Source organism: Ranitomeya imitator, chromosome 6 (genome assembly GCF_032444005.1).
Source record: "Ranitomeya imitator isolate aRanImi1 chromosome 6, aRanImi1.pri, whole genome shotgun sequence".
NCBI classification, from domain to species: Eukaryota; Metazoa; Chordata; class Amphibia; order Anura; family Dendrobatidae; genus Ranitomeya; species Ranitomeya imitator.
In genome coordinates this window covers 163,155,892-163,182,647 of record NC_091287.1, presented here as the reverse complement: position 1 = coordinate 163,182,647, position 26,756 = coordinate 163,155,892, and the positions used below count along the sequence as shown (strand labels likewise).

At 42.3% G+C, this 26,756-nt stretch overlaps 1 protein-coding gene across 2 annotated transcripts in view; it reads right to left on the bottom strand.

The window, feature by feature from the left end:
* DPY19L1 (dpy-19 like C-mannosyltransferase 1) overlaps positions 1-26,756 on the bottom strand; it is a 259,028-nt gene that overhangs the window by 70,944 nt on the left and 161,328 nt on the right. For both annotated transcript variants that reach the window (XR_011314012.1, XM_069730266.1), the window contains exons 15-17: positions 25,349-25,420; positions 20,943-21,004; positions 9,205-9,229 (exon numbers count right to left, since the gene is read on the bottom strand). Coding sequence is in view for 1 of the 2 variants with exons in the window: in XM_069730266.1 (XP_069586367.1) it covers positions 9,205-9,229; positions 20,943-21,004; positions 25,349-25,420 (159 nt within the window). In the remaining variant the exon portion in view is untranslated. The remainder of the gene's footprint in view (positions 1-9,204; positions 9,230-20,942; positions 21,005-25,348; positions 25,421-26,756) is intronic.

Genomic DNA, 26,756 nt, shown 5'->3' with positions numbered 1-26,756 from the left:
ATTATGGATCAGGTTGGGATTAGGGTTAGGGGTGTGTTGGAGTTGGGTTGGAGCTAGAATTGGGGGGTTTCCACTGTTTAGGTACATCAGGGGGTCTCCAAACACGACAGCCAATTTTGCGCTCAAAAAGTCAAATGGTGCTCCCTCCCTTCTGAGCTCTGCCGTGCGCCCAAACAGTGGGTTACCCCCACATATGGGGCATCAGCGTACTCGGGATAAATTGGACAACAACTTCTGGGGTCCAATTTCTCTTGTTACCCTTGTGAAAATAAAAACTTGGGGGCTACAAAATCTTTTTTGTGGAAATTTTTTTTTTTTTATGACTCTGCATTATAAACTTCTGTGAAGCACTTGGGCATTCAAAGTTCTCACCACACATCTAGACAAGTTCCTTGGGGCGTCTAGTTTCCAAAATGGGGTCACTTGTGGGGGATTACTACTGTTTAGGTACATCAGGGGCTCTGCAATCGCAACATAATGCCCACAGACCATTCTATCAAAGTCTGCATTCCAAAACGGCGCTCCTTCCCTTCCGAGCTCTGCCGTGCACCCAAACAATGGTTTACCCCCACATATGGCGCATCAGCGTACTCAAGATAAATTGGACAACTATTGCAGTCCAATTTCTCCTGTTACCCTTGTGAAAATAAAAACTTGGGGGCTACAATATCTTTTTTGTGAAAAAAAAAATATTTTTTATTTTCACGACTCTGCATTCCAAACTTCTGTGAAGCACTTGGGCATTCAAATTTCTCACCACACATCTAGATAAGTTCCTTGGGGGGTCTAGTTTCCAAAATGGGGTCACTTGTGGAGGGTTTCTACTGGTTAGGTACATCAGGGGCTCTGCAATCGCAACATAATGCCCACAGACCATTCTATCAAAGTCTGCATTCCAAAACGGCGCTCCTTCCTTTCGAGCTCTGCCGTGCGCCTAAACAGTGGTTTACCCCCACATATGGGGTACCAGCATACTCAGGACAAATTGGACAACAACTTTTGGGGTCCAATTTTTCTTGTTACCCTTGTGAAAATAAAAACTTGGCGGCTAAAAATCTTTTTTGTGGAAAAAAAAATATATTTTTTTTCACGGCTCTACGTTATAAACTTCTGTGAAGCACATGGGGGTTCAAAGTGCTCACCACACATCTAGATAAGTTCCTTAAGGGGTCTAGTTTCCAAAATGGTGTCACTTGTGGGGGGTTTCCACTGTTTAGGCACATCAGGGGCTCTCCAAACGCGACATGGCGTCCAATCTCAATTCCAGCCAATTCTACATTGAAAAAGTAAAACGGCACTCCTTCTCTTCCAAGCTCTGCGGTGCGCCCAAACAGTGGTTTACCCCCACATATTGGGTATCGACGTACTCAGGAGAAATTGCATAACAACTTTTGTGGTCTAATTTCTCCTGTTACCCTTGTGAAAATAAGAATTTGTGGGCGAAAAGATCATTTTTGTGTAAACAAAAGCGATTTTTTATTTTCACGGCTCTACGTTATAAACTTCTGTGAAGCACTTGGGGGTTCAAAGTGCTCACCACACATCTAGATAAGTTCCTTAAGGGGTCTAGTTTCCAAAATGGTGTCACTTGTGGGAGTTTCCACTGTTTAGGCACATCAGGGGCTCTCTAAACGTGACATGGCGTCCGATCTCAATTCCAGCCAATTCTGCATTGAAAAAGTCAAACGGCGCTCCTTCACTTCTAAGTTCTGCGGTGCGTCCAAAAAGTGGTTTACCCCCACATATGGGGTATTGGCGTATTCAGGAGAAATTGCATAACAAAATTTATGGTTACATTTCTGTTTTTACACATGTGAAAATAAAAAAAATGGTTCTGAATTAAGATGTTTGCAAAAAAAAGTTAAATGTTCATTTTTTCCTTCCACATTGTTTCAGTTTCTGTGAAGCACGTAAAGGGTTAATAAACTTCTTGAATGTGGTTTTGAGAACCTTGAGGGGTGTAGTTTTTAAAATGGTGTCACACGTCGTTATTTTCTATCATATAGACTGGTGTGAATTCTGTGGCTGAATTCACTCCTGTGGTCACAAGTGGTACTGCAGCTTCTGAGCTTCCTCCCTCAGGTGTTCTGGTGAGCTCGTTGACTGCTTCATTACTTAACTCCGCCTGATGCTGCTATCCTTGCTCCTTGTCAATGTTTCAGTGTTGGATCTGAGCTTCTCCTGATTGTTCCTGTGACCTGCTGCTCTGTATAGCTAAGTGCTTTTTGCTTTTTTGTTGCTTTTTTTCTGTCCAGCTTGTCTTTTGTTTTGCTGGAAGCTCTGAGACGCAAAGGGTGTACCGCCGTGCCGTTAGTTCGGCACGGTGGTTTTTTTTTGCCCCCTTTGCGTGGTTTTGCTTTAGGGTTTTTTGTAGACTGCAAAGTTCGCTTTACTGTCCTCGCTCTGTCCTAGAATATCGGGCCCCACTTTGCTGAATCTATTTCATCCCTACGTTTTGTCTTTTCATCTTACTCACAGTCATTATATGTGGGGGGCTGCCTTTTCCTTTGGGGAATTTCTCTGGGGCAAGTCAGGCCTATTTTTCTATCTTCAGGCTAGCTAGTTTCTTAGGCTGTGCCGAGTTGCCTAGGTAGTTGTTAGGCGCAATCCACAGCCGCTTTTAGTTGTGTTTAGGATAGGATCAGGTGTGCAGTCTACAGAGTTTCCACGTCTCAGAGCTCGTTCTTGTATTTTTGGGTATTTGTCAGATCACTGTGTGCGCTCTGATCGCTAAGCACACTGTGTTTCTGGATTGCCTTCATAACACCTGTCATTAGCAAACATAACAGTACAAGGAGCCCAAACTAATGATTCTCAATAGAGGGAAAGAAAAAGTTCTGACATCATTTTTTTTTTTTTTCTGCTCTGTGTTCACTTTTTTTTTCCCCTAGACATTTGGGTGATTCTGGACACAGGTGTGGACATGGATATTCAGGGTCTGTGCTCTTCAATGGATAATCTCGTTATAAATGTACAAAAAATTCAAGATACTATTGATCAGAAATCTATGTTAGAACCAAGAATTCCTATTCCTGATTTGTTTTTTGGAGATAGAACTAAGTTTCAAAAATAATTGTAAGCTATTTTTGGCCTTGAAACCTCATTCTTCTGGTAATCCTATTCAACAGGTTTTGATTATTATTTCTTTTTTGCGCGGTGACCCTCAAGACTGGGCATTTTCTCTTGCGCCAGGAGACCCTGCATTGAGTAGTGTCGATGCGTTTTTCCTGGCGCTCGGATTGCTGTACGATGAGCCTAATTCAGTGGATCAGGCTGAGAAAAATTTGCTGGCTTTGTGCCAGGGTCAGGATGATATAGAAGTATATTGTCAGAAATTTAGGAAATGGTCAGTACTCACTCAGTGGAATGAATCTGCGCTGGCAGCTTTGTTCAGAAAGGGTCTCTCTGAGGCTCTTAAGGATGTCATGGTGGGATTTCCTATGCCTGCTGGTTTGAATGAGTCTTTGTCTTTGGCCATTCAGATCGGTCGACGCTTGCGCGAGCGTAAATCTGTGCACCATTTGGCGGTACTGCCTGAGGTTAAACCTGAGCCTATGCAGTGCGATAGGACTATGACTAGAGTTGAACGGCAGGAATACAGACGTCTGAATGGTCTGTGTTTCTACTGTGGTGATTCCACTCATGCTATTTCTGATTGTCCTAAGCGCACTAAGCGGTCCGCTAGGTCTGCCGTCATTGGTACTGTACAGTCCAAATTCCTTCTGTCCATTACCTTGATATGCTCTTTGTCGTCGTTTTCTGTCATGGCGTTTGTGGATTCGGGCACTGCCCTGAATCTGATGGATTTGGATTATGCTAAACGTTGTGGGTTTTTCTTGGAGCCTTTGCGGTGTCCTATTCCATTGAGAGGAATTGATGCTACACCTTTGGCCAAGAATAAACCTCAATACTGGGCCCAGCTGACCATGTGCATGGCTCCTGCACATCAGGAAGTTATTCGCTTTCTGGTGTTGCATAATCTGCATGATGTGGTCGTGTTGGGGTTGCCATGGCTACAAACCCATAATCCAGTATTGGATTGGAATTCCATGTCGGTATCCAGCTGGGGTTGTCAGGGGGTACATGGTGATGTTCCATTTTTGTCGATTTCGTCATCCACCCCTTCTGAGGTCCCAGAGTTCTTGTCTGATTATCAGGATGTATTTGAAGAGCCCAAGTCCGATGCTCTACCTCCGCATAGGAATTGTGATTGTGCTATCAATTTGATTCCTGGTAGTAAATTCCCCAAAGGTCGATTATTTAATTTATCCGTGCCCGAACACGCCGCTATGCGCAGTTATGTGAAGGAATCCCTGGAGAAGGGACATATTCGCCCATCGTCATCACCACTGGGAGCAGGGTTCTTCTTTGTAGCCAAGAAGGATGGTTCGCTGAGACCGTGTATTGATTACCGCCTTCTTAATAAGATCACTGTTAAATTTCAGTATCCCTTGCCATTGTTATCTGACTTGTTTGCTCGGATTAAGGGGGCTAGTTGGTTCACTAAGATAGATCTTCGTGGTGCGTATAATCTGGTGAGAATCAGGCAAGGAGATGAATGGAAAACTGCATTCAATACGCCCGAGGGTCATTTTGAGTATCTAGTGATGCCGTTCGGACTTGCCAATGCTCCATCTGTGTTTCAGTCTTTTATGCATGACATCTTCCGTGAGTATCTGGATAAATTCCTGATTGTTTACTTGGATGACATTTTGATCTTCTCAGATGATTGGGAGTCTCATGTGAAGCAGGTCAGAATGGTTTTTCAGGTCCTGCGTGCTAACTCTTTGTTTGTGAAGGGATCAAAGTGTCTCTTCGGTGTGCAGAAAGTTTCATTTTTGGGGTTCATCTTTACCCCTTCTACTATCGAGATGGATCCAGTTAAGGTCCAAGCCATCCAGGATTGGATTCAGCCGACATCTCTGAAAAGTCTGCAAAAGTTCCTGGGCTTTGCTAATTTTTATCGTCGCTTCATCTGTAATTTTTCTAGCATTGCCAAACCATTGACCGATTTGACCAAGAAGGGTGCTGATTTGGTTAATTGGTCTTCTGCTGCTGTGGAAGCTTTTCAGGAGTTGAAGCGTCGTTTTTGTTCTGCCCCTGTGTTGTGTCAGCCAGATGTTTCTCTTCCGTTCCAGGTCGAGGTTGATGCTTCTGAGATTGGAGCAGGGGCGGTTTTGTCACAGAGAGGTTCTGATTGCTCAGTGATGAAACCATGTGCTTTCTTTTCCAGGAAGTTTTCGCCCGCTGAGCGTAATTATGATGTGGGCAATCGAGAGTTGCTGGCCATGAAGTGGGCATTCGAGGAGTGGCGTCATTGGCTTGAAGGAGCTAAGCATCGCGTGGTGGTATTGACTGATCATAAGAACTTGACTTATCTCGAGTCTGCCAAGCGCTTGAATCCTAGACAGGCCCGTTGGTCGTTATTTTTTGCCCGCTTCGACTTTGTGATTTCGTGCCTTCCGGGCTCTAAAAATGTGAAGGCGGATGCTCTGTCTAGGAGTTTTGTGCCCGACTCTCCGGGTTTATCTGAGCCAGCGGGTATCCTCAAGGAAGGAGTCATTGTGTCTGCCATCTCCCCTGATTTGCGGCGGGTGCTGCAAAAATTTCAGGCGAATAAACCTGATCGTTGTCCAGCAGAGAAACTGTTCGTCCCTGATAGGTGGACTAATAAACTTATCTCTGAACTTCATTGTTCGGTGTTGGCTGGTCATCCTGGAATCTTTGGTACCAGAGAGTTAGTGGCTAGATCCTTCTGGTGGCCATCTCTGTCACGGGATGTACGTACTTTTGTGCAGTCCTGTGGGATTTGTGCTAGGGCTAAGCCCTGCTGTTCTCGTGCCAGTGGGTTGCTTTTGCCCTTGCCGGTCCCAAAGAGGCCTTGGACACATATTTCGATGGATTTCATTTCTGACCTTCCCGTTTCTAAAAAGATGTCAGTCATTTGGGTGGTCTGTGATCGCTTTTCTAAAATGGTCCATCTGGTGCCCTTGGCTAAATTGCCTTCCTCCTCTGATTTGGTACCTTTGTTCTTTCAGCATGTGGTTCGGTTGCATGGCATTCCTGAGAATATTGTTTCTGACAGAGGTTCCCAGTTTGTTTCAAGGTTCTGGCGAGCCTTTTGTGGTAGGATGGGCATTGACCTATCCTTTTCCTCGGCTTTCCATCCTCAGACAAATGGCCAGACCGAACGAACCAATCAGACCTTGGAAACATATCTGAGATGTTTTGTTTCTGCAGACCAGGATGATTGGGTGTCCTTTTTGCCGTTGGCTGAGTTCGCCCTTAATAATCGGGCCAGCTCGGCTACCTTGGTTTCTCCATTTTTTTGCAATTCTGGGTTCCATCCTCGTTTCTCTTCAGGACAGGTTGAGTCTTCGGACTGTCCTGGTGTGGATTCTGTGGTGGATAGGTTGCAGCAGATCTGGACTCAGGTAGTGGACAATTTGATCTTGTCCCAGGAGAAAGCTCAACTTTTCGCTAATCGCAGACGCCATGTGGGTCCCCGACTTCGTGTTGGGGATCTGGTTTGGTTATCTTCTCGTCATATTCCTATGAAGGTTTCCTCTCCTAAATTTAAACCTCGTTTTATTGGTCCGTATAGGATTTCTGAGGTTCTCAATCCTGTGTCTTTTCGTTTGACCCTCCCAGACTCCTTTTCCATACATAATGTATTCCATAGGTCGTTGTTGCGGAGATACGTGGCACCTATGGTTCCATCTGTTGAGCCTCCTGCCCCGGTTTTGGTGGAGGGGGAATTGGAGTATATTGTGGAGAAGATTTTGGATTCTCGTGTTTCTAGACGGAAACTCCAGTATCTGGTTAAATGGAAGGGTTATGCTCAGGAAGATAATTCCTGGGTTTTTGCCTCTGATGTTCATGCTTCCGATCTTGTTCGTGCTTTTCATGCGGCTCATCCTGGTCGGCCTGGGGGCTCTGGTGAGGGTTCGGTGACCCCTCCTCAAGGGGGGGTACTGTTGTGAATTCTGTGGCTGAATTCACTCCTGTGGTCACAAGTGGTACTGCAGCTTCTGAGCTTCCTCCCTCAGGTGTTCTGGTGAGCTCGTTGACTGCTTCATTACTTAACTCCGCCTGATGCTGCTATCCTTGCTCCTTGTCAATGTTTCAGTGTTGGATCTGAGTTTCTCCTGATTGTTCCTGTGACCTGCTGCTCTGTATAGCTAAGTGCTTTTTGCTTTTTTGTTGCTTTTTTTCTGTCCAGCTTGTCTTTTGTTTTGCTGGAAGCTCTAAGACGCAAAGGGTGTACCGCCGTGCCGTTAGTTCGGCACGGTGGGTTTTTTTTGCCCCCTTTGCGTGGTTTTGCTTTAGGGTTTTTTGTAGACTGCAAAGTTCGCTTTACTGTCCTCGCTCTGTCCTAGAATATCGGGCCCCACTTTGCTGAATCTATTTCATCCCTACGTTTTGTCTTTTCATCTTACTCACAGTCATTATATGTGGGGGGCTGCCTTTTCCTTTGGGGAATTTCTCTGGGGCAAGTCAGGCCTATTTTTCTATCTTCAGGCTAGCTAGTTTCTTAGGCTGTGCCGAGTTGCCTAGGTAGTTGTTAGGCGCAATCCACAGCCGCTTTTAGTTGTGTTTAGGATAGGATCAGGTGTGCAGTCTACAGAGTTTCCACGTCTCAGAGCTCGTTCTTGTATTTTTGGGTATTTGTCAGATCACTGTGTGCGCTCTGATCGCTAAGCACACTGTGTTTCTGGATTGCCTTCATAACACCTGTCATTAGCAAACATAACAATAGACCCCTCAAAATGACTTCAAATGTGATGTGGTCCCTAAAAAAAATGGTGTTGTAAAAATGAGAAATTGCTGGTCACTTTTTAACCCTTATAACTCCCTAACAAAAAAAAAATTTGTTTCCAAAATTGTGCTGATGTAAAGTAGACATGTGGGAAATGTTATTTATTAACTATTTTTCGTGACATACCTCTCTGATTTAAGGGCATAAAAATACAAAGTTTGAAAATTGCAAAATTTTAAAAAATTTCGCCATATTTCCATTTTTTTCATAAGTAATCGCAAGTAATATCGAAGAAATGTTACCACTAACATGAAGTACAATATGTCACGAAAAAACAATCTCAGAATCAGCGGGATCCGTTGAAGCGTTCCAGAGTTATAACCTCATAAAGTGACAGTGGTCAGAATTGTAAAAATTGGCTCGGTCATTAAGTACCAAATTGGCTCTGTCACTAAGGGGTTAAAAAAAATTGCACTTCATCGACCTAAACACACCCTGTCCCCTCATAAAACACGATCCCCCCCCCACTCATCATACATTACCACTGTCCTAGATTTTCAATCTCCACTGTCCTAGACTAACCCAAAATAAAAGCATTAGTGGAAAAGCGATCATTTACACATCTTTGCTTATGGGATCACAACTGACCTTTCCAAGTTGAAGATGGACTTACAATCTACTCCCAAAGTTGCTGCCATTTGTAGATGACACTTTCTTCGATGAGTAGCCGTCGTTTTCATTTCATAAATCAATATTACACATGAAAATAACCAACTTTGCCATATAGCTTACTGGAGAAATGTGCTTTTTTCTCTGACAGAATTGATCAGTCATTATCAAAATTCTCAATTCTGAGGTAAAATCTGTATTCAGTGAAGACTTTTCACATTACTGAGACAAGAGATGGCAGCTGCTACTGATAAGATTCTTCCTAGATAGGAGGAATCCTGGAAGTGCTAAATCCAGAAGTGCCCTTGTTATAGGAAAAGTGACTTTCCAAACAGAATACAAATAATCCTGCATGCTCCTAACCTATAATCTCTGCACATTGGCAGATTTGACAATAATAGCCTAGATACTCCAAAATGTTCTCCAAAAGGTGAAAAAAAAAGTTCACGTCTTATTTTACAACAAATGCTGCAATTAAAAGAAGTTGTAATCCCCAAAAAGAAAAAAAAATATTGAATAATATTTTCTGTCACGGAACGTAAATAAATGCAACCGCTCCCAATCTTTACGGGAGAAAAGTACAGCCATTTATGAATTGTAGCATTATGTAGAGAAAAGGGGGTTGCTTAAGGGTGCCAGAACGAGAGACATCAATGCAGATGGACTCTAAGATCAGGTTCAAAGTCCATATGTGATTTAAAGATACTTGACATCCATGAAAATAAAGAAAATGAGATTCCATAAACATAAAAGACATGCAAAGTGATTGCATTTACCTCTCCACTAGTGGAATGCTCCCATCTAAAAATGAAAGAAAATCCATTAGAAAACAGAATGAAATCAAAACTATTTGCATTTCTTAAGTTGAATGCCATTGAATAAAATCAGACAACACTAAAAATATCCAGAGCTAATGAATAAAAACATTACTGATTCATCTAAGGATGAGTTTCCCTAAGGTATTCCATTATTTTACCACACGCTACACTAATAAGCACTGTAGCTATACAGATGTCATATAAGGGCACCATCATACAAACAAAAAAAACCTGAAAATAGAATTGAAAATTGTCAATACAACATTAACTCAATCGCTACGTATTTATTTAGATGTAGACATGACAATTATTTGTAGGTTATCTATGAGCATGTGACATGCAACCATTTCAGGTGAAGTTCTTGAGAAAATGTTGTGTGTACACAAGGAATATTTATTCATTCAATGACTTGCATTTCAATTTTCATCAGTTTTAGTTTCTGCACCATCCCCTTGTAATTATTAGGTCTTTACAAACTAGTGGGTGGAGACTAGCTGCTATGAAGTCTCCCATACACAATGTCAAAGAATTCCTACTCTCTTTTGTCTATGTAGCAAGGAGAACACTATAGAGAAGTAATGAGCAGTGTAGCAGTGAATCCAGCACTGGTGTGAGATAAATCCCCTACAGAAAAGCAGAGTCTGTATGTTTGAATCTCACCTCTCCCACTCTCCTCTCTACATACACTTCAAGAACTGCAAAATGACACCACTGGGAGCTTGTTGTCAATCTTGCTTTGACCTAGCCAAATTTAAGCTGTTTTTTTTTTTTCAGAATTGATGGAGAGTTCAGGAGGAGGAGGAAAGGAAGCAATGGCTCATAGGTAGAGGGAGAAGCATATTGCTTTAACAAAATGTATATAAAAAATTCTTACACTATTTGCTTTTACTATTGAATCATGCAAAGTTTATTTAAAAGATTGCAAACATTTAATACTTGTTTACACTTTTGCTTCACTGTATCTTCTTCTTTTGCTCTTGCAGATGAAACTTACACGAACCAAAACGTTATTGCATTGTATGTTTTGCAGGCTCCCGTAAGCACAACCAAATGAATGGAGAAATGTCAACTAAACCTATGACAAGACCTACACAGGTATGTGCTGCGACCAAAGGTGGAAGCTACAAAAGACAGGAAGGGGCGTGATCAGAAACTGAAAACATACAGCTCCCCCAAAGTACAAGCCACAGGAGGCAATGACACAATCTAAGTCCAAATATAGTCAGAATTAGACCTACTGTAGGGCCATCATAGAGTGTGTGTGTTTGTGTGTGTGTGTGCAAATGCGTGTGTGTTTTGGAAATCATGTGTGTCAAAGGTTGCAAGGTCGTCATAATGTAGGCGGGGAGCTGTTTGGACATCATACTATGTGTGGGGAGCCATCAGATTCTATTGTGGATTATGGGAGCCAAAATGTGGAGTGTGGAGACATCATACCATGTAGTCGATTTGGGTTCTATACTAGTTTGTGTGTGTGGTGTACTGTAGGCAAGCAGTGCGTATCAAGGACCATCTTGCCGTGTGTGGGGGCTGCGGAAGCTATTATACTATGGAGTGATTACTGTCGGAGGATCATGCTTTCTGTGGCACTGTTTGTGGGTTCGATCACACTGTACTGTATGAGAACACTAAGGCTGCCGTCACACCAGCAGTATTTGGTCAGTATTTTACATCAGTATTTGTAAGCCAAAACCAGGAGTGGAACAATCAGAGAAAAGTATAATAGAAACATATGCACCACTTCTGTATATATAACCCACTCCTGGTTTTGGCTTACAAATACTGATGTAAAATACTGACCAAATACTGCTAGTGTGACGGCAGCCTAAGGGTCTAAAATAGAGGGAAAGCTTTGGTGCTGGAATACATGGCCCTCTCCTTGTCTTCAAAAGCTGGAAGGTATGCCCTTCTGTGGCTGCACCTTTGTGCGGTGACCCTGCTTACTTCGCAGAATAATGTATTTTAGATGATGGTGGCCCAATCAGGACTTTTGTTATTGGGCCCTATGATTTTTATGCATGTTCCTGCTATTAGGGCCTATTCACATGAAAGATATAAACATGTAAGTGCTATCAGAGTTTAGATTGGACAGCACTTACACTAAAAAAAACTAATTAAAGTCAATGTCCAATTTTTCGCACGGATCATTGGTCTATCAAGAAAAATATTTTAAGTTGCAGAACTGTGCCTCAATTCTCAGTAGCATTTCAAACCATCTATGGAAAACGAACAGGACACAGACACAACACTGATTGAACCAAGATGTACAATTCATCTGTTTTCACTGGATAAACACAGCTAAATTTTTCATGTTTTTTTCTGAATATAACCTTAAATGTTTCCACACTCTTGTTGGTCCAGCAAACACTACGTCTGGACGTAATCTCTGCTTTTTCTAGTTCTATCAATTGCAATGGTTGAGGTGGAAAGGGAATTCATGAAACCCTACTGCTAAGAAAAATAACTCATTTCCACATGGCATATGAACTCATTGTCTTACAGAAGCAGAAGAGAACACTGGTCAAAGGAAGAACTGAAGAATAATCTACTTCATAGAAACAAGCATCTTCAGAGGCAAGTAAAGAAAAATAATGCAACTGTCACGTTCAACTGACTCATCGCATGTTTGAAGCATCCTGTTGATGACAAAAAGGGCACATCCCGCTGGTTAGCTAAATTTAATGCTGCGTGACATGACTAAGTCCTCAAGGAAAAGTGGTCACCAAGCAGCAGTAGGGCTTCAAGCACTTGGAGATGAATCTGTTCAATGTTATTATCCTCGTCTCATCTGCTATTGGCATGAGGCAATTAAAGCTCAAATGTTCACAGGACATCAGATTCAAAAGGCAGAATAAGTTGTAGTCAGTCAGAAAGCTTAGAAATAGAGTAAGCTCGGGAGGAAAGTACTAGTGTCACACAAAAGGATCATAACTGTATGTAGGACCACCTGCTATATCTTGGAAAAAGCAGGTGGTGACGGACAAATATAATAAAAATGAAAAAAGTCAGTATTTCTAACCAGAGGAGACACTTTCAATGTCTAGCAGTAGTAGTGCAAATTCTCCAAAATCAAGAGCATTTAGTTACCTAAATTCTGTATTCCTTTTTATGAAATAAAAACAAACTTTTTGAAAAATAACGAGGGAATACATTACTTTAGTCCCTTCATTTTTTTAAGTGTAATGGTTTTAACCTGCAACAAACTTGCAATTATTTACAATACTTATTCCTTTTATGAGTTTATATTTCACCAGACAAAACACTTTACAATACACACATCTATCAGAAAGTTTGGGGTCTAGCGGTTAAAATTTTACGGTCAAATTTGAATTATCATTTGGAATTTTGCTTAAAATAATCAGTTATACCGAATCTTGTCTGACAAAACTAAATATCAATCTACTCGGCTCCATTACATGGTGCCTGCAGATCGGACTGCATTTTCATAGCGACAGGTTCAATAAAGTGTGTTTTGATTTTTCCTCAAAAACTTTGCTTAGCCTCCAGATGCTGTAGACAGATTCAAGCAACTTTTACTAAATGTTGCATTAATTGGGGACATCTGACTCCAGTCCCTAGAGTAAGGTTTCATGCAGAGTTTTCAACTTGGAGCTTTGTTAGACAAAAGTGCAATTTTAAAGGAGTTGCAACTTGTGGTGCTGAAAAGTCACAAAGAAAGTTCAAGACAAAACTAAAAAGCATTTTTGATTTTGTGCCAAATTCATGAACAGCATATGTATTTAGAAGAATTTGGTTCAAATGGTATGACTGAAATCAAGACAAATAAAAAAGTGACTTGAAATCTCAAATAATAAATCGGCTGTGGGTGTCTTAAAGTCACATAATTCTGGTCATCACCTTAACCCACTAGGTAGGACAATTCAGGTAGACGGCTTTTCATGGAATTTAAGAAACAGGCACATTCACTTTCAAAACATCTATTTTTTTATGAACTTAAAACTAAATCTGTTTCTTCAACTTTGTTGATTTTTGTTTCTCATGCAGACATTGGCATGTATACATTTTTGCATACCTTAAGAAATTTATTTTCTGAGGTGTTACGATTAAAGGGTTATTTTCCTTCAGTATTAAAGGGAATCCATCATGTTTGATAACCCTATTAACCTGCAGATATAAGGTTAATCTGCAGGTTAATAGGGTTATGAAGGTGTCCAACCACAAAATGTGGCAACAGGGAGAAAATTTAATTTATTTCTTCCGGGAGCTGCCGGTTTTCAGTCATATAGGCAAGACCAGAGCAATTACAGTCACCATTCACATCATAGAGAGCAGAGGCTGTAAGAATGTCCTGACACTGATTGATAGCCAGCTCAGTAGTGTGTCAGTCGGTGTCAGGGAGTGCTTATAGCCAGCGCTATCAGTGCTGTAAAAAGTGACTGTAACTGCTCCAGGGATGTCTGCATGACTGAAAGCCAGCGGCCCGCTGACAAAATTACCTTCATTTTCTCCCAGGTGCTACACTTTCAGCAATGTGGCCGGGCACCTTCACAACCCTATTACCCTGCAGATAAACCCTATATCTACAGGTTAATAGCATTATTCGACCTGACAGGTTCCCTCCTGCCTTTCTTCTTGGATGGGAGCCGTATAATGCTGCAGCAAGACTAATAGTAGCAGCAGTATTGTGGCGTCTCTGGCCCAACTGTGCTCTCTTTTATTGTGTGAGCAGAGGCACCTTTGCCACATCAGCAAAGGAAGAGCTGAAAAGGGACTGAAGTTGGCTGGATCCAGCTAGCCAGTTCAGTGCAGCACTTACAAGCTCTATGGAAAAGAGCTTACAAGCCTGGTATTCCTCGCCTAGTGAACTGACCATCTCTGATAGACCAATAACAAAAGCAATGAGTCGTACGCAAGAACATTACAAAATTCCTGTTCTCGGGAATGGATTTATAATAAAAGATAAATAACAAAGTCGCTCGATTTTACCAGGACTTTATAATTTTAACCATTTATGATAATGAGAAAACCCCTTAAAGGCTCTGTTTGGGCCCTAGAAGAGTCAAGAACAGGAAATTGGATGCGATTAAAAAAAAGCATTAAGCTACTTACTGGTAGCGGCATTTCTCGGAGGCCCATGACAGCACGACGAGAGAGGGGATCCGCCCATTAGGAACAGGAAACCTACAGATACAAAAGGGCGGTACCTCTCCCTTGCCTCAGTTGTATTTCAGAGTCTTGAGAGGACTACCGCGGTTAGTGGTACACAAAAATATACACTATATACAAAATATCAGACATCTATTGGAACTGGTATCGTATTGTGGAATATATACATTTATAGGAAGTGCAACCCCCAGTGAATAGGGAGGGAACTAAGGGTGCTGTCATGGGCCTCCGAGAAATGCCGCTACCAGTAAGTAGCTTAATGCTTTACTCGGACTCCCATGACAGCACGACGAGAGAATTACAGAGATGTAAGCTTCCTTAGGGAGGGACTATGGCCTGTAGCACCCTTAACCCGAATGTGAGATCAGAGGAAGCCCCCAAATCCAACCTATAGGTGGACGGGGATGACCATGTGGCCGCCTTACATATCTGGTCGATTGATACTCCAGACTTTTCGGCCCAGGATGTAGCCATGGCCCTGGTGGAATGCGCCCTCAGATTCTGCGGAGCCGGACCTCCACCTGCAGTGTAAGCCAAAGAGATAGCCTCCCTAATCCACTTTGCTAGTGTGTACTTTGATACCCCAAGTCCCTTTCTAGGGTTTTGGAAAGATAAGAACAACGCATCATCTTTCTTCCATGTGTCAGTAATAGAGATGTATTCTAGCAGGCATCTCCTAACATCTAATGTATGGAGTAGTTCTTCTTTAGGGTTGGAGGGATTGGGAAGGAAGGATGGTAAAACTATCTCCTGTGTCCTGTGAAACCGTGATGACACTTTTGGTAAATAGGCTGGGTCCGGTCTGAGGATTACTCTGTCTGGTAGAAACTCTGTATAAGGGGATACCCTGGAGAGTGCTTGTATGTCCCCAACTGTACGGGCAGATGTAATTGCCACAAGAAAAGCTGTCTTAAGAGATAGGGCCTTAATTGAAGCTGATTGTAAAGGTTCAAACGGCTCTCTAGTCAATGCTGACAGTACTAGGTTGAGATCCCAAGGCATAGATCTATCTTTATGTATGGGTCTAGATCTAATAGATGCTTTAATGAACCTCGAGATCCAATAATTATTGGCGATGTTACATGAAAATAGAGCCCCTAGGGCCGAGACCTGTACCCTTAGAGTACTAGTGGATAGATCTAGCTCTAAGCCTTTTTGCAGAAATTCTAAGATTTGTTTTATAGGTAATCCCTCTTCTAAATTAAAATCAGAAGAGGCCAGAAATTTCCGCCAGGTTCTAGCGTAAATTGTTGTGGTTATTTGCTTTCTACTTTTCATAAGGGTCTCAATTAGACTCGGGGAGAACCCTTTGCTTTTTAGCAACGCCCTTTCAAAATCCATGCCGTTAAATGGAGATTCTTTACTTGAGGATGACTGATCGGACCCTGGTAGAGCAGATCTGGAATGTCCGGAAGTACCCAGGGGTCCTCCACTGACATGATCCTGAGCCAAGTGAACCAGGCCCTTCTGGGCCAGAATGGGGCAATCAATATAACTCTGGCCCGATCTTCTCTTATCTTCCTGACTACTAGGGGTAACAGGCCTAGTGGAGGAAATGCATACGCCAGTTGAAAATCCCATTTGATCAGAAAAGCGTCTACCGTCAGAGGATTTTCCCTGGGATTTAGGGAACAAAATTTTGTTGTCTTCCGGTTGTCCCTGGTAGCAAATAAATCTACTTCTGGATGTCCCCATTTGTGGACGATCTGATCGAACACGCAATTGTTTAGGGACCACTCCCCTTGTCTCAAGGTGTTGCGGCTTAGAAAGTCCGCTTTGACGTTTTCTTTTCCTCTTATGTGTAGAGCGGTTAGGGATAAGAAGTGATTTTCTGCTGTCTGGAACAGACGATCCGCCACTCTCATCAGTGACTCGGAATGAGTTCCACCCTGATGATTTATGTATGCGACTGCCACCTGGTTGTCCGATAGGATCTTGACATGATGACCCTGCAGATATATGAGGAATTTTTTCACTGAAAGCTCTACTGCCATTAACTCTTTCTGGTTGGAGGAGGCTGATGTTAGGGGAGGGGACCATAGACCCTGAACCATCATGTCATCCATGTGTGCTCCCCAACCCGAAGGGCTAGCATCCGTTGTTACAACACGTGTTACCTGTGACACCCAGGGAACTCCCGCTGATAAGTTTTCACTGTCTAGCCACCACCTAAGAGATGTGAGTGCTTTTGGACCTAAGGTAATCTGATTCTGCAGGGACCCCTGTAAGATTCTATCATTAACCAGCACCTCGGATTGTAACGGTCTGGTGTGGAACTGGGCCCAACGGACGGCGGGAATGCAAGAGGTTAAAGAACCCAATAGTGACATAGCCTGTCTAAGGGTCATGGATGGCTTATCAATTGCCCTAGACACCTGTTGCTGGATATGTAACAACTTGTCGGGTGGAAGACAACACTGTTGGGATTCTGAGTTTAACAATAGTCCCAAAAATCTTTGTATTTTCTGGGGCTGTAAACGAGAATTTTCGTAATTTACGATCCACCCCAGATGCTCAAGTTTGGATGTGGCTGTCTCTAGCTGAGAACGGCAATGGTCTGCAGAGCTCCTTACTATAAGAAAGTCATCCAAGTAGGGAATAATTAGGATGTCAGACTCTCGTAAGTGTGCCATGACTTCGGCCACTAACTTTGTAAACACCCTAGGAGCTGCCGATAAGACGAAGGGAAGAGCTCTGAACTGGAAATGGCGAATCTGGCCCCCCATTGACACAGCTACTCTCAGGAATCTCTGGAAGTGTTCATGTATTGGAACATGATAGTATGCATCTTTTAGATCTACAACTACCATGAAACAGTGATTAAACATTTTTATTGCTGAATTGATTGTTTCCATTTTAAATGATTCATTGACCAGGAACTCATTAAGACATTTGAGATTAATGATCGTTCTAAAAGATCCGTCTGGTTTCTTAATCAGAAAAAGAGGAGAATAAAATCCCCTTCCTCTTTCTGATTCCGGAATTTCAATCAGCATGTTCTTGGAACATAAGTTGATAACCTCTGCTTCCAGGGCTGCTTGCTCAAGGGGGGAGGAACGTAAAGGGGTTAATTTAAATTTTTCACGAGGCCAGTGATTGAAGTCCAGTTTTAGACCTTCAGTAATGATGCCTCTGACCCATTTACTGTTTGTAATGTCAAGCCAAGCTGAAGAGAATGCTGACAGTCTACCCCCCACAGGGATCGCTAGTCATTGGTCCGGTTTTTTCTGATCCTTTGAGGAACGGCGAAACATATATCCCGTACCTCTACCGCGTCTGTCTTCCCATCTGAAACTTTCTCTAGTGGGAGAGGACCCGCGTTTCTTCCCGCGACCAAATCTCCTTCGATTGAACGGCCGGCGGTAAGATGAATATAGATTGGGGAATGTCTTTTTGTCATCCCCTGCTTTTTCCAACAACTCGTCCAGAGTTGGACCGAAGAGGTATTGTCCTTCACACGGAATGGCGCAGAGCTTGGTTCTAGACTGAATGTCACCTGACCAGCATTTCAGCCACAAGGCCCTGCGAGCCGCGTTGGATAGTCCTACCGCTCTAGCCGCCATTCTGACAGAGTCCACCGATGCGTCCGATAGGAAGGCTGCAGCATTCTGGATGGTCGGTAGAGCCTTCAGAATAGTGTCCCTGGATGCACCGTCCTTAAGCTGAGACTCTAACTGATCTAGCCAGACCATTAATGATCTGGCCGTACATGTTGCCGCCACAGCAGGTCTGAGAGATCCAGCCGCCATCTCCCAGGTACCTTTAAGGAATATATCTGCTTTTCTGTCCAGAGGATCCTTGAGGGTCCCCATATCCTCAAAGGGTAATGAGGCTTTCTTTGACGCCTTTGCAACAGCCGCGTCCAATTTAGGAGCTTTATCCCATGTATCCACAACCGGATCGTCAAAGGGATACCTGCGTTTTAATGCTGGTGGTAAGGCCCCCTTTTTTTCTGGTTTCTTCCATTCTCTAAGGATCAAGTCCTGAATTTTTTCGTTTACCGGGAAAGATCTATGTTTTTTACGATCAAGTCCGCTAAACATCATCTCCTGTTTCGAGGGTTGTGATTTAGGTTCCTCTATACCCATGGTGCCTCTAACTGATTTGACAACTTTGTCGATTTTATCCAAGGGTAGACAGAATCGTCCTGACTCCTCATCTGATGAAGAGGAGAGAGGACTGGAGAGATAGGAATTTTCCTCTCTTTCGTCCAAGAGAGTCCTATGCTTTGAGCCTTCCGCTTGGGTTATGGACCGTAGTGATTCCCTTACTTCCAGCCGGATCATTTCCCTCAGATTTGTCGGAGTTACGGACTCTTCTGCTACCTAGGGGAGGACAATATAGGAGATAACTAATATCTGACCTAATGTCACTACCACCAACCCGCTCCTGTAGACCTCACCGTCTGCTGTATACAGGGGGCACATAGTTTTTTTGAACAAGAGTCATGTAGAGGGACTCCACAGAGGGCACACTCCTTATGTTTAGACTTTCCCGTACTCTTCTTCCCCTGGAATGATAAAGTATAAGGGGCCCGCGTCACAGAGTGAACTTTCACGTAGATCACTTACCCGTGCGCCAAAGTAAAGTACCGGAATCCGAGGGGTTTCTTTAGTCGAAGCTCTGGATCCTTGTTCGGAAGAGCTCTTACGACTGGGCTGGTCGCCTCTATCCTTCTGTTTGGGCTTCTGACGTACCTCGTCTGGCAGCTGCTGCTGCTCACCACCACTCTCCATGACGAAATGCGACCAAAAGCAGGGATCTAACATCTCCACCTGCATAAATACCCCTTGGATCCGGTCAGCAGATGGGCCAGCGCTGTCCCTATTGGTCCAGGATACAGCAGAGGGCAGGAGATCTTGCGGTCAAAACCGGCACACAGACGCGATGGGCGCCGCCATCTTGGGACGACTGCGCATGCGCAGACGTCCGGCAGCGGCCGCTAACCCCGCCCCCTGACGTCACTGCACCCGGAAATGCTCCAGCACGCGCTGAGAGCTGTGCAGGATGCCGGGGATGGGGCGCAGCGCTCCGGGAGCTCACCCACACGCCTGAGCCCGGCACCCGCAGCCACGCCATACCGCTGCATCACCAATGGGAATACTTACCTGCACCGGCGCTGATGGAGGCAGGAAATCCTCCGGACTCCGCTCCCTGCTGCGAACGCCACTGCCGTGAAATCCAGCAAGGACCACCGTGGCGTCTCCAGGGATCTCCGCACCGGCCGAGGTAGGAGACCCCCCCGCTACCGTATTCGGCCGGCCGGCCTGGGCTCCTTCTGTAGGCATCCGTCCCCTTCAGGAACAGGAAACCAACTGAGGCAAGGGAGAGGTACCGCCCTTTTGTATCTGTAGGTTTCCTGTTCCTAATGGGCGGATCCCCTCTCTCATCGTGCTGTCATGGGAGTCCGTGTAAATAAAAAGTATTCCCGATGTAGGATGTAATAATATGTCCTAATTGGGTCCCCAAGTAAAGAATGTGCTCCAGAGTTAAACCCACACCATACCCAGCAGATGTAGTCTTTGTTACACAGCCGGCATCTGGTTGTACCCACAGGAACTAGAGCTTGCTAGGATTACTGTTGTTTAACTATTTAAATGCCTGTCATTCAATACTTAATAGCGGCATTTAAATGGTGCGATTATAGGACTGTCAAAGAATTGTTATGGTAGCCAAGGACTGCTGAAGGTCTCCTGGCAGCCATCTTAGCCTCTCTGTGAAGCCCAAGCAATGGTTTCTCTACAAACTGCAATCCTGTAGCATTGCCGTATAGAGAATCCTGTAGCACTGCAGTATAGAGAATCCTGTAGCACTGCAGTATAGAGAATCCTGTAGCATTGCAGTATAGAGAACAAGCTATCAAATCTGAACCACCCATCTTTTCTCAGCTGAAGAAATAAAGAAATGAGAATATTAGGTATTGCCGTATTAGGTCATTCCAACAAAATATAAAATTAACCACTACGGAAAATGCAGTGAGGCAGAAAAAAAAATTGAAATCCAAAGTTACTGCACAATGAACACTGCAAAAACAAAACTCAGTAAACAATGGAAGAAATGCATTTATCTCACCACTTTACTGAACTTTTAATTATTTTTCCATTTTTAAGTATACTGGAATGTAAAATGCACGGTGTCATTCAAAAGCACTAACCGTCCCACAAAAAAAAAAAACATTCATGTGGCTATGTTGAAGGGAAAAAAAAGGTCAGGGGAGGAAAAAAAAAAAACAAATGCGCAAAAACAAAACATGACCAGAAAAATTACATAAAGGCGGCTATTGGTGTAAAATGCTAAACGACTCATGTACTGTTGGGTTTTATTTGTATGTCAAAGATGTGGAAATACAGAAACCTATTAGCAAAAAGGAAAACTGACACAATACGCAAGGTGTCCTGTTGTTCATAATCGTGTTGGATTCTTGGCGATTGCAGCTCTTATTGTCTTGTTTAAATACATGATACGATCAAGCTTTCAAATACACATGCAGATGGAACAGATTGTTTTTTGTTTTTTTCTCCATTTATGGTTTACTAGCGTGTTTGAGGGAAAAAAAAGGAAAAAAATACCTTTCATTATCTTGTTCCTTGCTGGTTTTTAGTTTACTTGATATAAGAATATCTTTAATTGTCTGGAAAAAAAAAGAAATAGCATTGGACAAAATCCAAATATGTAACATTTCAAATCGTGCAAGGTTTCCAATTTTCTCTGCTATTAAAAGAAAAAAGCTGTTAATACAGTTAAAGTCTCAATAAGAATATAAATTATATATAGATATATAAATAGAGAGATGATAATTTCAAGTGTACTATTACGTGCTAATGCTTTTTAACCAATTCATTTCTAGTACCACAGTTTGTTGGCCAATGAGCACCCATGGCACCCCTTCAAAATCCCCAATCTCCATTTACTATTGCAAGATATTTTCTTCTAGTAATACTACACTGGCATTCTTTTTATTGTGGATTCCCATACTTTGACCAGCCTGTGTTTGTGACAATTCCTCTGATTAACTCTTTGACTACCTGTCACCAATCAACATATCCATGATCACCCACACTCTGACTTGGCTTCCCAAGATCTGTCTTAGACCTGATTATCAGCAATCTGTTTCCAGGTTTGCGTTACCGCATATGAAAACAGCATAAGGTAGTGACAAAGACCCTGATTCCAGTGCTGTATCACTTACCTAACTGTTTGCTGCAGTGTTGATAACATACCTTTCATCTACTGCTAAATCTACTAGTTCTCTGAATGCTGAGCTCTGTATAACCCCAACCACACCACTGATATGTACACAGTGCATAGGCAGAATGCAGCCAATCAGTGGTGGGGTTATACAAAGTTCATAAATATGGAGGACTACATGGCAGCAGGTTCACTAGTCCACTAGTTATAATTGCCAGCTGGTAAAATAGAATTACACTTACTGGAAATTCGGTTTCGAGGACCCTCCATGACAGCACCACAGGAGGTTGCCTCCCCATCTGAATTAGGAACAGGAAACACACAGCCCCTCCCTACCATCTATCCTCAGTGTTTTTCTAAAGGACCACACTGCTATGAATGCTTCAAATATTTATTAACAAGGAAAAATGATAAAAAACAAAGAGGGCGGGAAACAACCTGTGCTGTCATGGAGGGTCTTAGATACCATATTACTGGTAAGTGTTATTCAATTTTCTCCAATCTCCTCCACGACAGCACCATATGAGCAATGCCAAAGAATAATGCAAGGGAGTGACAAGGGGTTTTCGGGTGTTTGATTCACCCTTTCCTTACCCGCTGGCTGCAATATTGGATTGAAGTTCACTCTCTGTCCTCTGTAGTACATGCCTGCACAAGGTGCAATCTTGCCTTGCGCAGGCGTGTACTATGGAAAGAAGGATATCTCTCCATAACAGAGATGCAAAAATCAAAAAGGTGCTTGAGCTAAATGTAAAGACCTCCTACAGCCGGATCCAAGATGACTGTCTGTCACACCTATGACATCCTCTTTCCCCATTGTATTTCTCACCGCTGACAACAGTTTCGCCATATCTTCAGAGAAAAAAATAATACTTCTTATCCTGCTCCAAGTTTCGATTTGAGCTTAACTCCCATTCTTCCAGGCACTCGTCAGAGATGGAAACGTCTGCCTCAGTATCTAGTATTGTACTTCCTCCTTTTTGCTGGTGACTGACCCATAGAGACAGATTAAGAGAAGATAATCTCCTGTAGTACCATTCCTCTTGCTTCTTCCATGAGGGAAGGCTGCTCCTCTTTTTTAATCTTTTCCGCATTACCTTGTCATCAAGGTTTTTTATCGGCAGATGGGAGCTTTTTAGTACAGATGGTGCATTTGTGATTTGTAGTTTTTTCCCTCACTTTTGGGGCAGGATCCTTGTCACCCTAAAATAAAAGCGGGGAGATTAAATAAATTTGAATCCTGCCCAAAGAGAGTGGGAACGCCCGTCGTCCTTGTATTATCCACCATCTGCATCAGGTAATGTGTATGAGGAGATATAGGCATATGACTGTTTAGCATTATGGCTGTGTACTATAGCTATTTGGAGTTTTATTTATTTTGTGTATGGCTTCCACTGATATATCTATTGGTGGTTGCCACCCTCTTTGCACTCCGCACTTTGCATTCCATAGTTTACCTGTATGCTATTACCTTTCATTCAGAGATGTACCCTACCTTGGGCTTGGCATGATGCTGGTGACATCCTATGTCATCTTTTAGCCCCCTTTCGAATTGTTTGTCTGGTTTGATATGTTTTACACTATATTGGTGTTAATAACGTGATATTGTGTTTGGATCTCATGACTGCTTCGTGGTTCTCTTGCTTTTTAAATGCGTAGGAAGCCTTTGCAGGTGTTTTTTGTTAATTATTTTAATTTACTGAGAAAATGATTTTTGGGATTTCATTGGCCATAATTATCAACATTAACAGAAATAAACACTTGAAATAGATCACTCTGCTTGTATTGACTCTACATAATATATGCGTTTCACTTTTTGTAATGATGAACTGAAATAAACTGACTTTTTGATGATATTCTAATTTTGTGAGAAGCACCTGTATATATGATATTTGATTATCATTGTCCTATTGTCCAGAATATTTAAAAGGAATTAATTTTATGAAAAATCCTTGTCTCCAAGCTGCAGGTTATTAAAACAACAACAACAAACTGTGCTTTACTCTCAAACCTCTAATCCAACGCTGAGTCTCCGCAGCTGCTCTCCTCGCCTGCTGTGCAGACATCACATTAACAGCAATGCTGCCAATCAGTGCACTCAGTGGTTCATGCCGTCAACTTGGACAGAGCTGCTGAGCTAACTTAGACTGCTGTACTGTCGATGTGACGTCTGCGCTGCATATAGTAACAGACACCAGGAACAGCAGCAGTGACTCAGCACTGGAAATAGAGGCAATAAATAAAGCAGTGTCATTTTTTTTAACCCCTTAACGAACGTTGATACACCTTTAAATGGCGGCAGTTAAGTGTACTTATTCCTCAGTGCTGCTTTTCAACAGCACTGATAAATTAGTGTATAGAGCTCCCTCAGCTTCAGAAAATCTCCGGTAGCTGAGACCCAGAGAACATGATTCGGGTCGGTTTTCACCGTCCCCAGTCACAAAAAAAAAACTCTGATTTTCCATTTATTTCTCTCTCCTCTGATGTGATCTAGCATACCAGAGGAAAGAGAAATGGGGTCCCCTGAGCTCTGACGGTACCTCCGCCATCCCAGGTCCCTCCACGGGCCTTCCCTGTCATCTTCCTAAAAGAAAATGGCGGGAGCATGCACAGTACCTGGCAACAATAGGCGATATTTCCTATTGGTTCATTTTGATCACTATGATAGATCCTATCACAGTGATCAAAATAAATTGTAAAATCAAACCACCTTTTGTCATCCCCTTAGTTAGATGAAAATAAAAAAACAATTGAAATTGTTCCATTCTTTAGCAGTTAGGGGTACGGTTGTGGTGTTGGATTTAGGGTTGAGGTTTTGGAGTTAGGGTTGTGGTGTTGGAGTTAGGGTTGTGGTGTTGGAGCTAGGGTTGTTGTGTTGGAGCTAGGGTTGTTGTGTTACATACGGAGTATCGGTGTACTCAGTAGAAATGGCACAACAAATTTTGTGTTCCATTTTCTCCTGATTCCTTTGTGAAAATATAAAAGTTTGGGCCTAAAGTAAATTTGTTGTGAAAAAAGTTAAATGGTATTTTTTTCCTTCCACATTACTTTAGTTGTCGTGAAGCACCTGAAGTGTTAATAAACTTCCTGAATCTGGTTTTGTGCACCTTGAGGGGTGCAGTTTTTAGAATGGTATCACTTTTGGGTATTTTCTGTCATATTGACCCCCCAAAGTCACTTCAAATGTGAGGTGGTCTCTAAAAAATGGTTTTGTAAATTTTGTTGGAAACATTAGAAATCGCTGGTCAATTTTTAACCCTTATAACGTCCTAACAAAAAAAATTTTGTTTTCAAAATTGTGCTGATGTAAAGCTGACATGTGGGAAATGTTATTTATTAACCGTTTTGTGTGAGATGACTCTCTGATATAAGGGCACACAAATTAAAAGTTTGAAAATTGCAAAATTTTACACATTTCCATTTTTTTCATAAATAAATGCATGTCATATTGAACACATTTTACCACTATCATGGAGTACAATATGTCACGAAAAAACAGTCTCAGAATCAGTGGAATCCAATGAAGTGTTCCAGAGCTATAACCTCATAAAATGACAGTGGTCAGAATTGTAAAAATTGGCCTGGTCATCAGGTCAAAATTGGCTCCGTCACTAAGGGGTTAAACAAACCGCAATCATAGAACAGGAAAAGCCAACAAAAACAAGTCTAATTTTTGAACACTTCAAAAGAATTTTACTGTATACTAAAATTATGTAACAGAAGTTATATTAGTTGGAGTCGTTATGGCATTCCAGTTCAACGTTTTGCTGTTACTAATAGTACTTACTAGCACAAATATGACTACAAACACAAGGATGACTGTTGGAAGTAATAGTGTCTTTAAATATCTCCATGGTGTCTAGAATAGAAACAGAAAGATGCTGCTTTAGATAAATCCATTTGCTTAAATGAGTAAACATACATGTATACCATGAATTGAAGGGAATGTGGAACTAATAGCTTATCCCAATCACTCAGTTCAATGATCACTACATAATAATGGCATTTACAGCAATGAGACCAAAATTGTATTCCTTGTTCTATGCGCTCTAGTGTGGGCTTACAAAAAAAACCACTCTGAACTGAGAAAAAAAATAATGAACACATTTACAATGAATGCTCTTTCAAACTACCTCCTTCATAGCTTACCACTTATTCAATCTGAAAAAGAAGGGCTGCTCTATATCATCGTACAGTGCCAGCCATGAAGTTGGCCAATGCCATACTGTATCTTAAAACCAAGCAAATTAATATAGATCCCTATACAAAATATTGGATTTATAACCCAATATTGAAGAACAATTAAAAACATACACTCCTCATCAATGAAATTGTAACATCAAGAAGGAAAGTTGTGGAATTATAGAAATTATAGGATTGATGGACATGCTAGTGATATGCAAATGATTAAAAAATGGAAAAAATATTTTCAAAACATCTTTATTTATTCAGAAAATAAATGTTCCATGTTCAGAAATACACACACACACCTTGGCTCCTATCTGTGAGGTGATTAGTGGTTGTCTGCAGAATGTTCCGCACACTTAATGCACTTGGGTGCACAAATCAACAAGATGCGCTGCTGGCAGCTCCCTCTGCAATTGCCAAACAATGCACTCCTAGATGTGGTTGATGTGCAAAGACACTTCAGGCCTTGGTAGCACTTGCAACATGTGGCCTAGCGTCATTTTGAAAATCGTCTTCTGAGACACTTTGTAGAAATGGTTATACTATTTGTTCATAAACAAAATCAATGTAACACAGGGCTGTTAATGTACCTGGAATGAAGACTAGAGTCATAGTACATAATTCCAGCCCACACAATAATCACAGGATTAGGGCCAGTGTTTACTCATAAAAGCCTCTTAATAGGGTTACCCATGTGGTCCTCAGACCAATCAATGGCTATCGTTGTGTCCAAGAGCAAAACAGGACTCAATGCTAAAGAGGATAAACCCCCATTCTAGCTTCCATTACAGTACTGTTCGGCACCATGATAGCCCATGAGAGTTGCAGTGTGCCAAAAATAAATCACATGTAACTGGAGGTCTGGTTTAAAGCCCAGCCCAATGCCATGCAGACACCTTCTGATGGTTTGTATAGACACAGAGTTTGACGCCTTAAGGCCTCCATACATAAACTAATGTTGGCAAAGTGAGCTTGTAATGACGAGTTTGGCAAACGGTCTAGTGTGC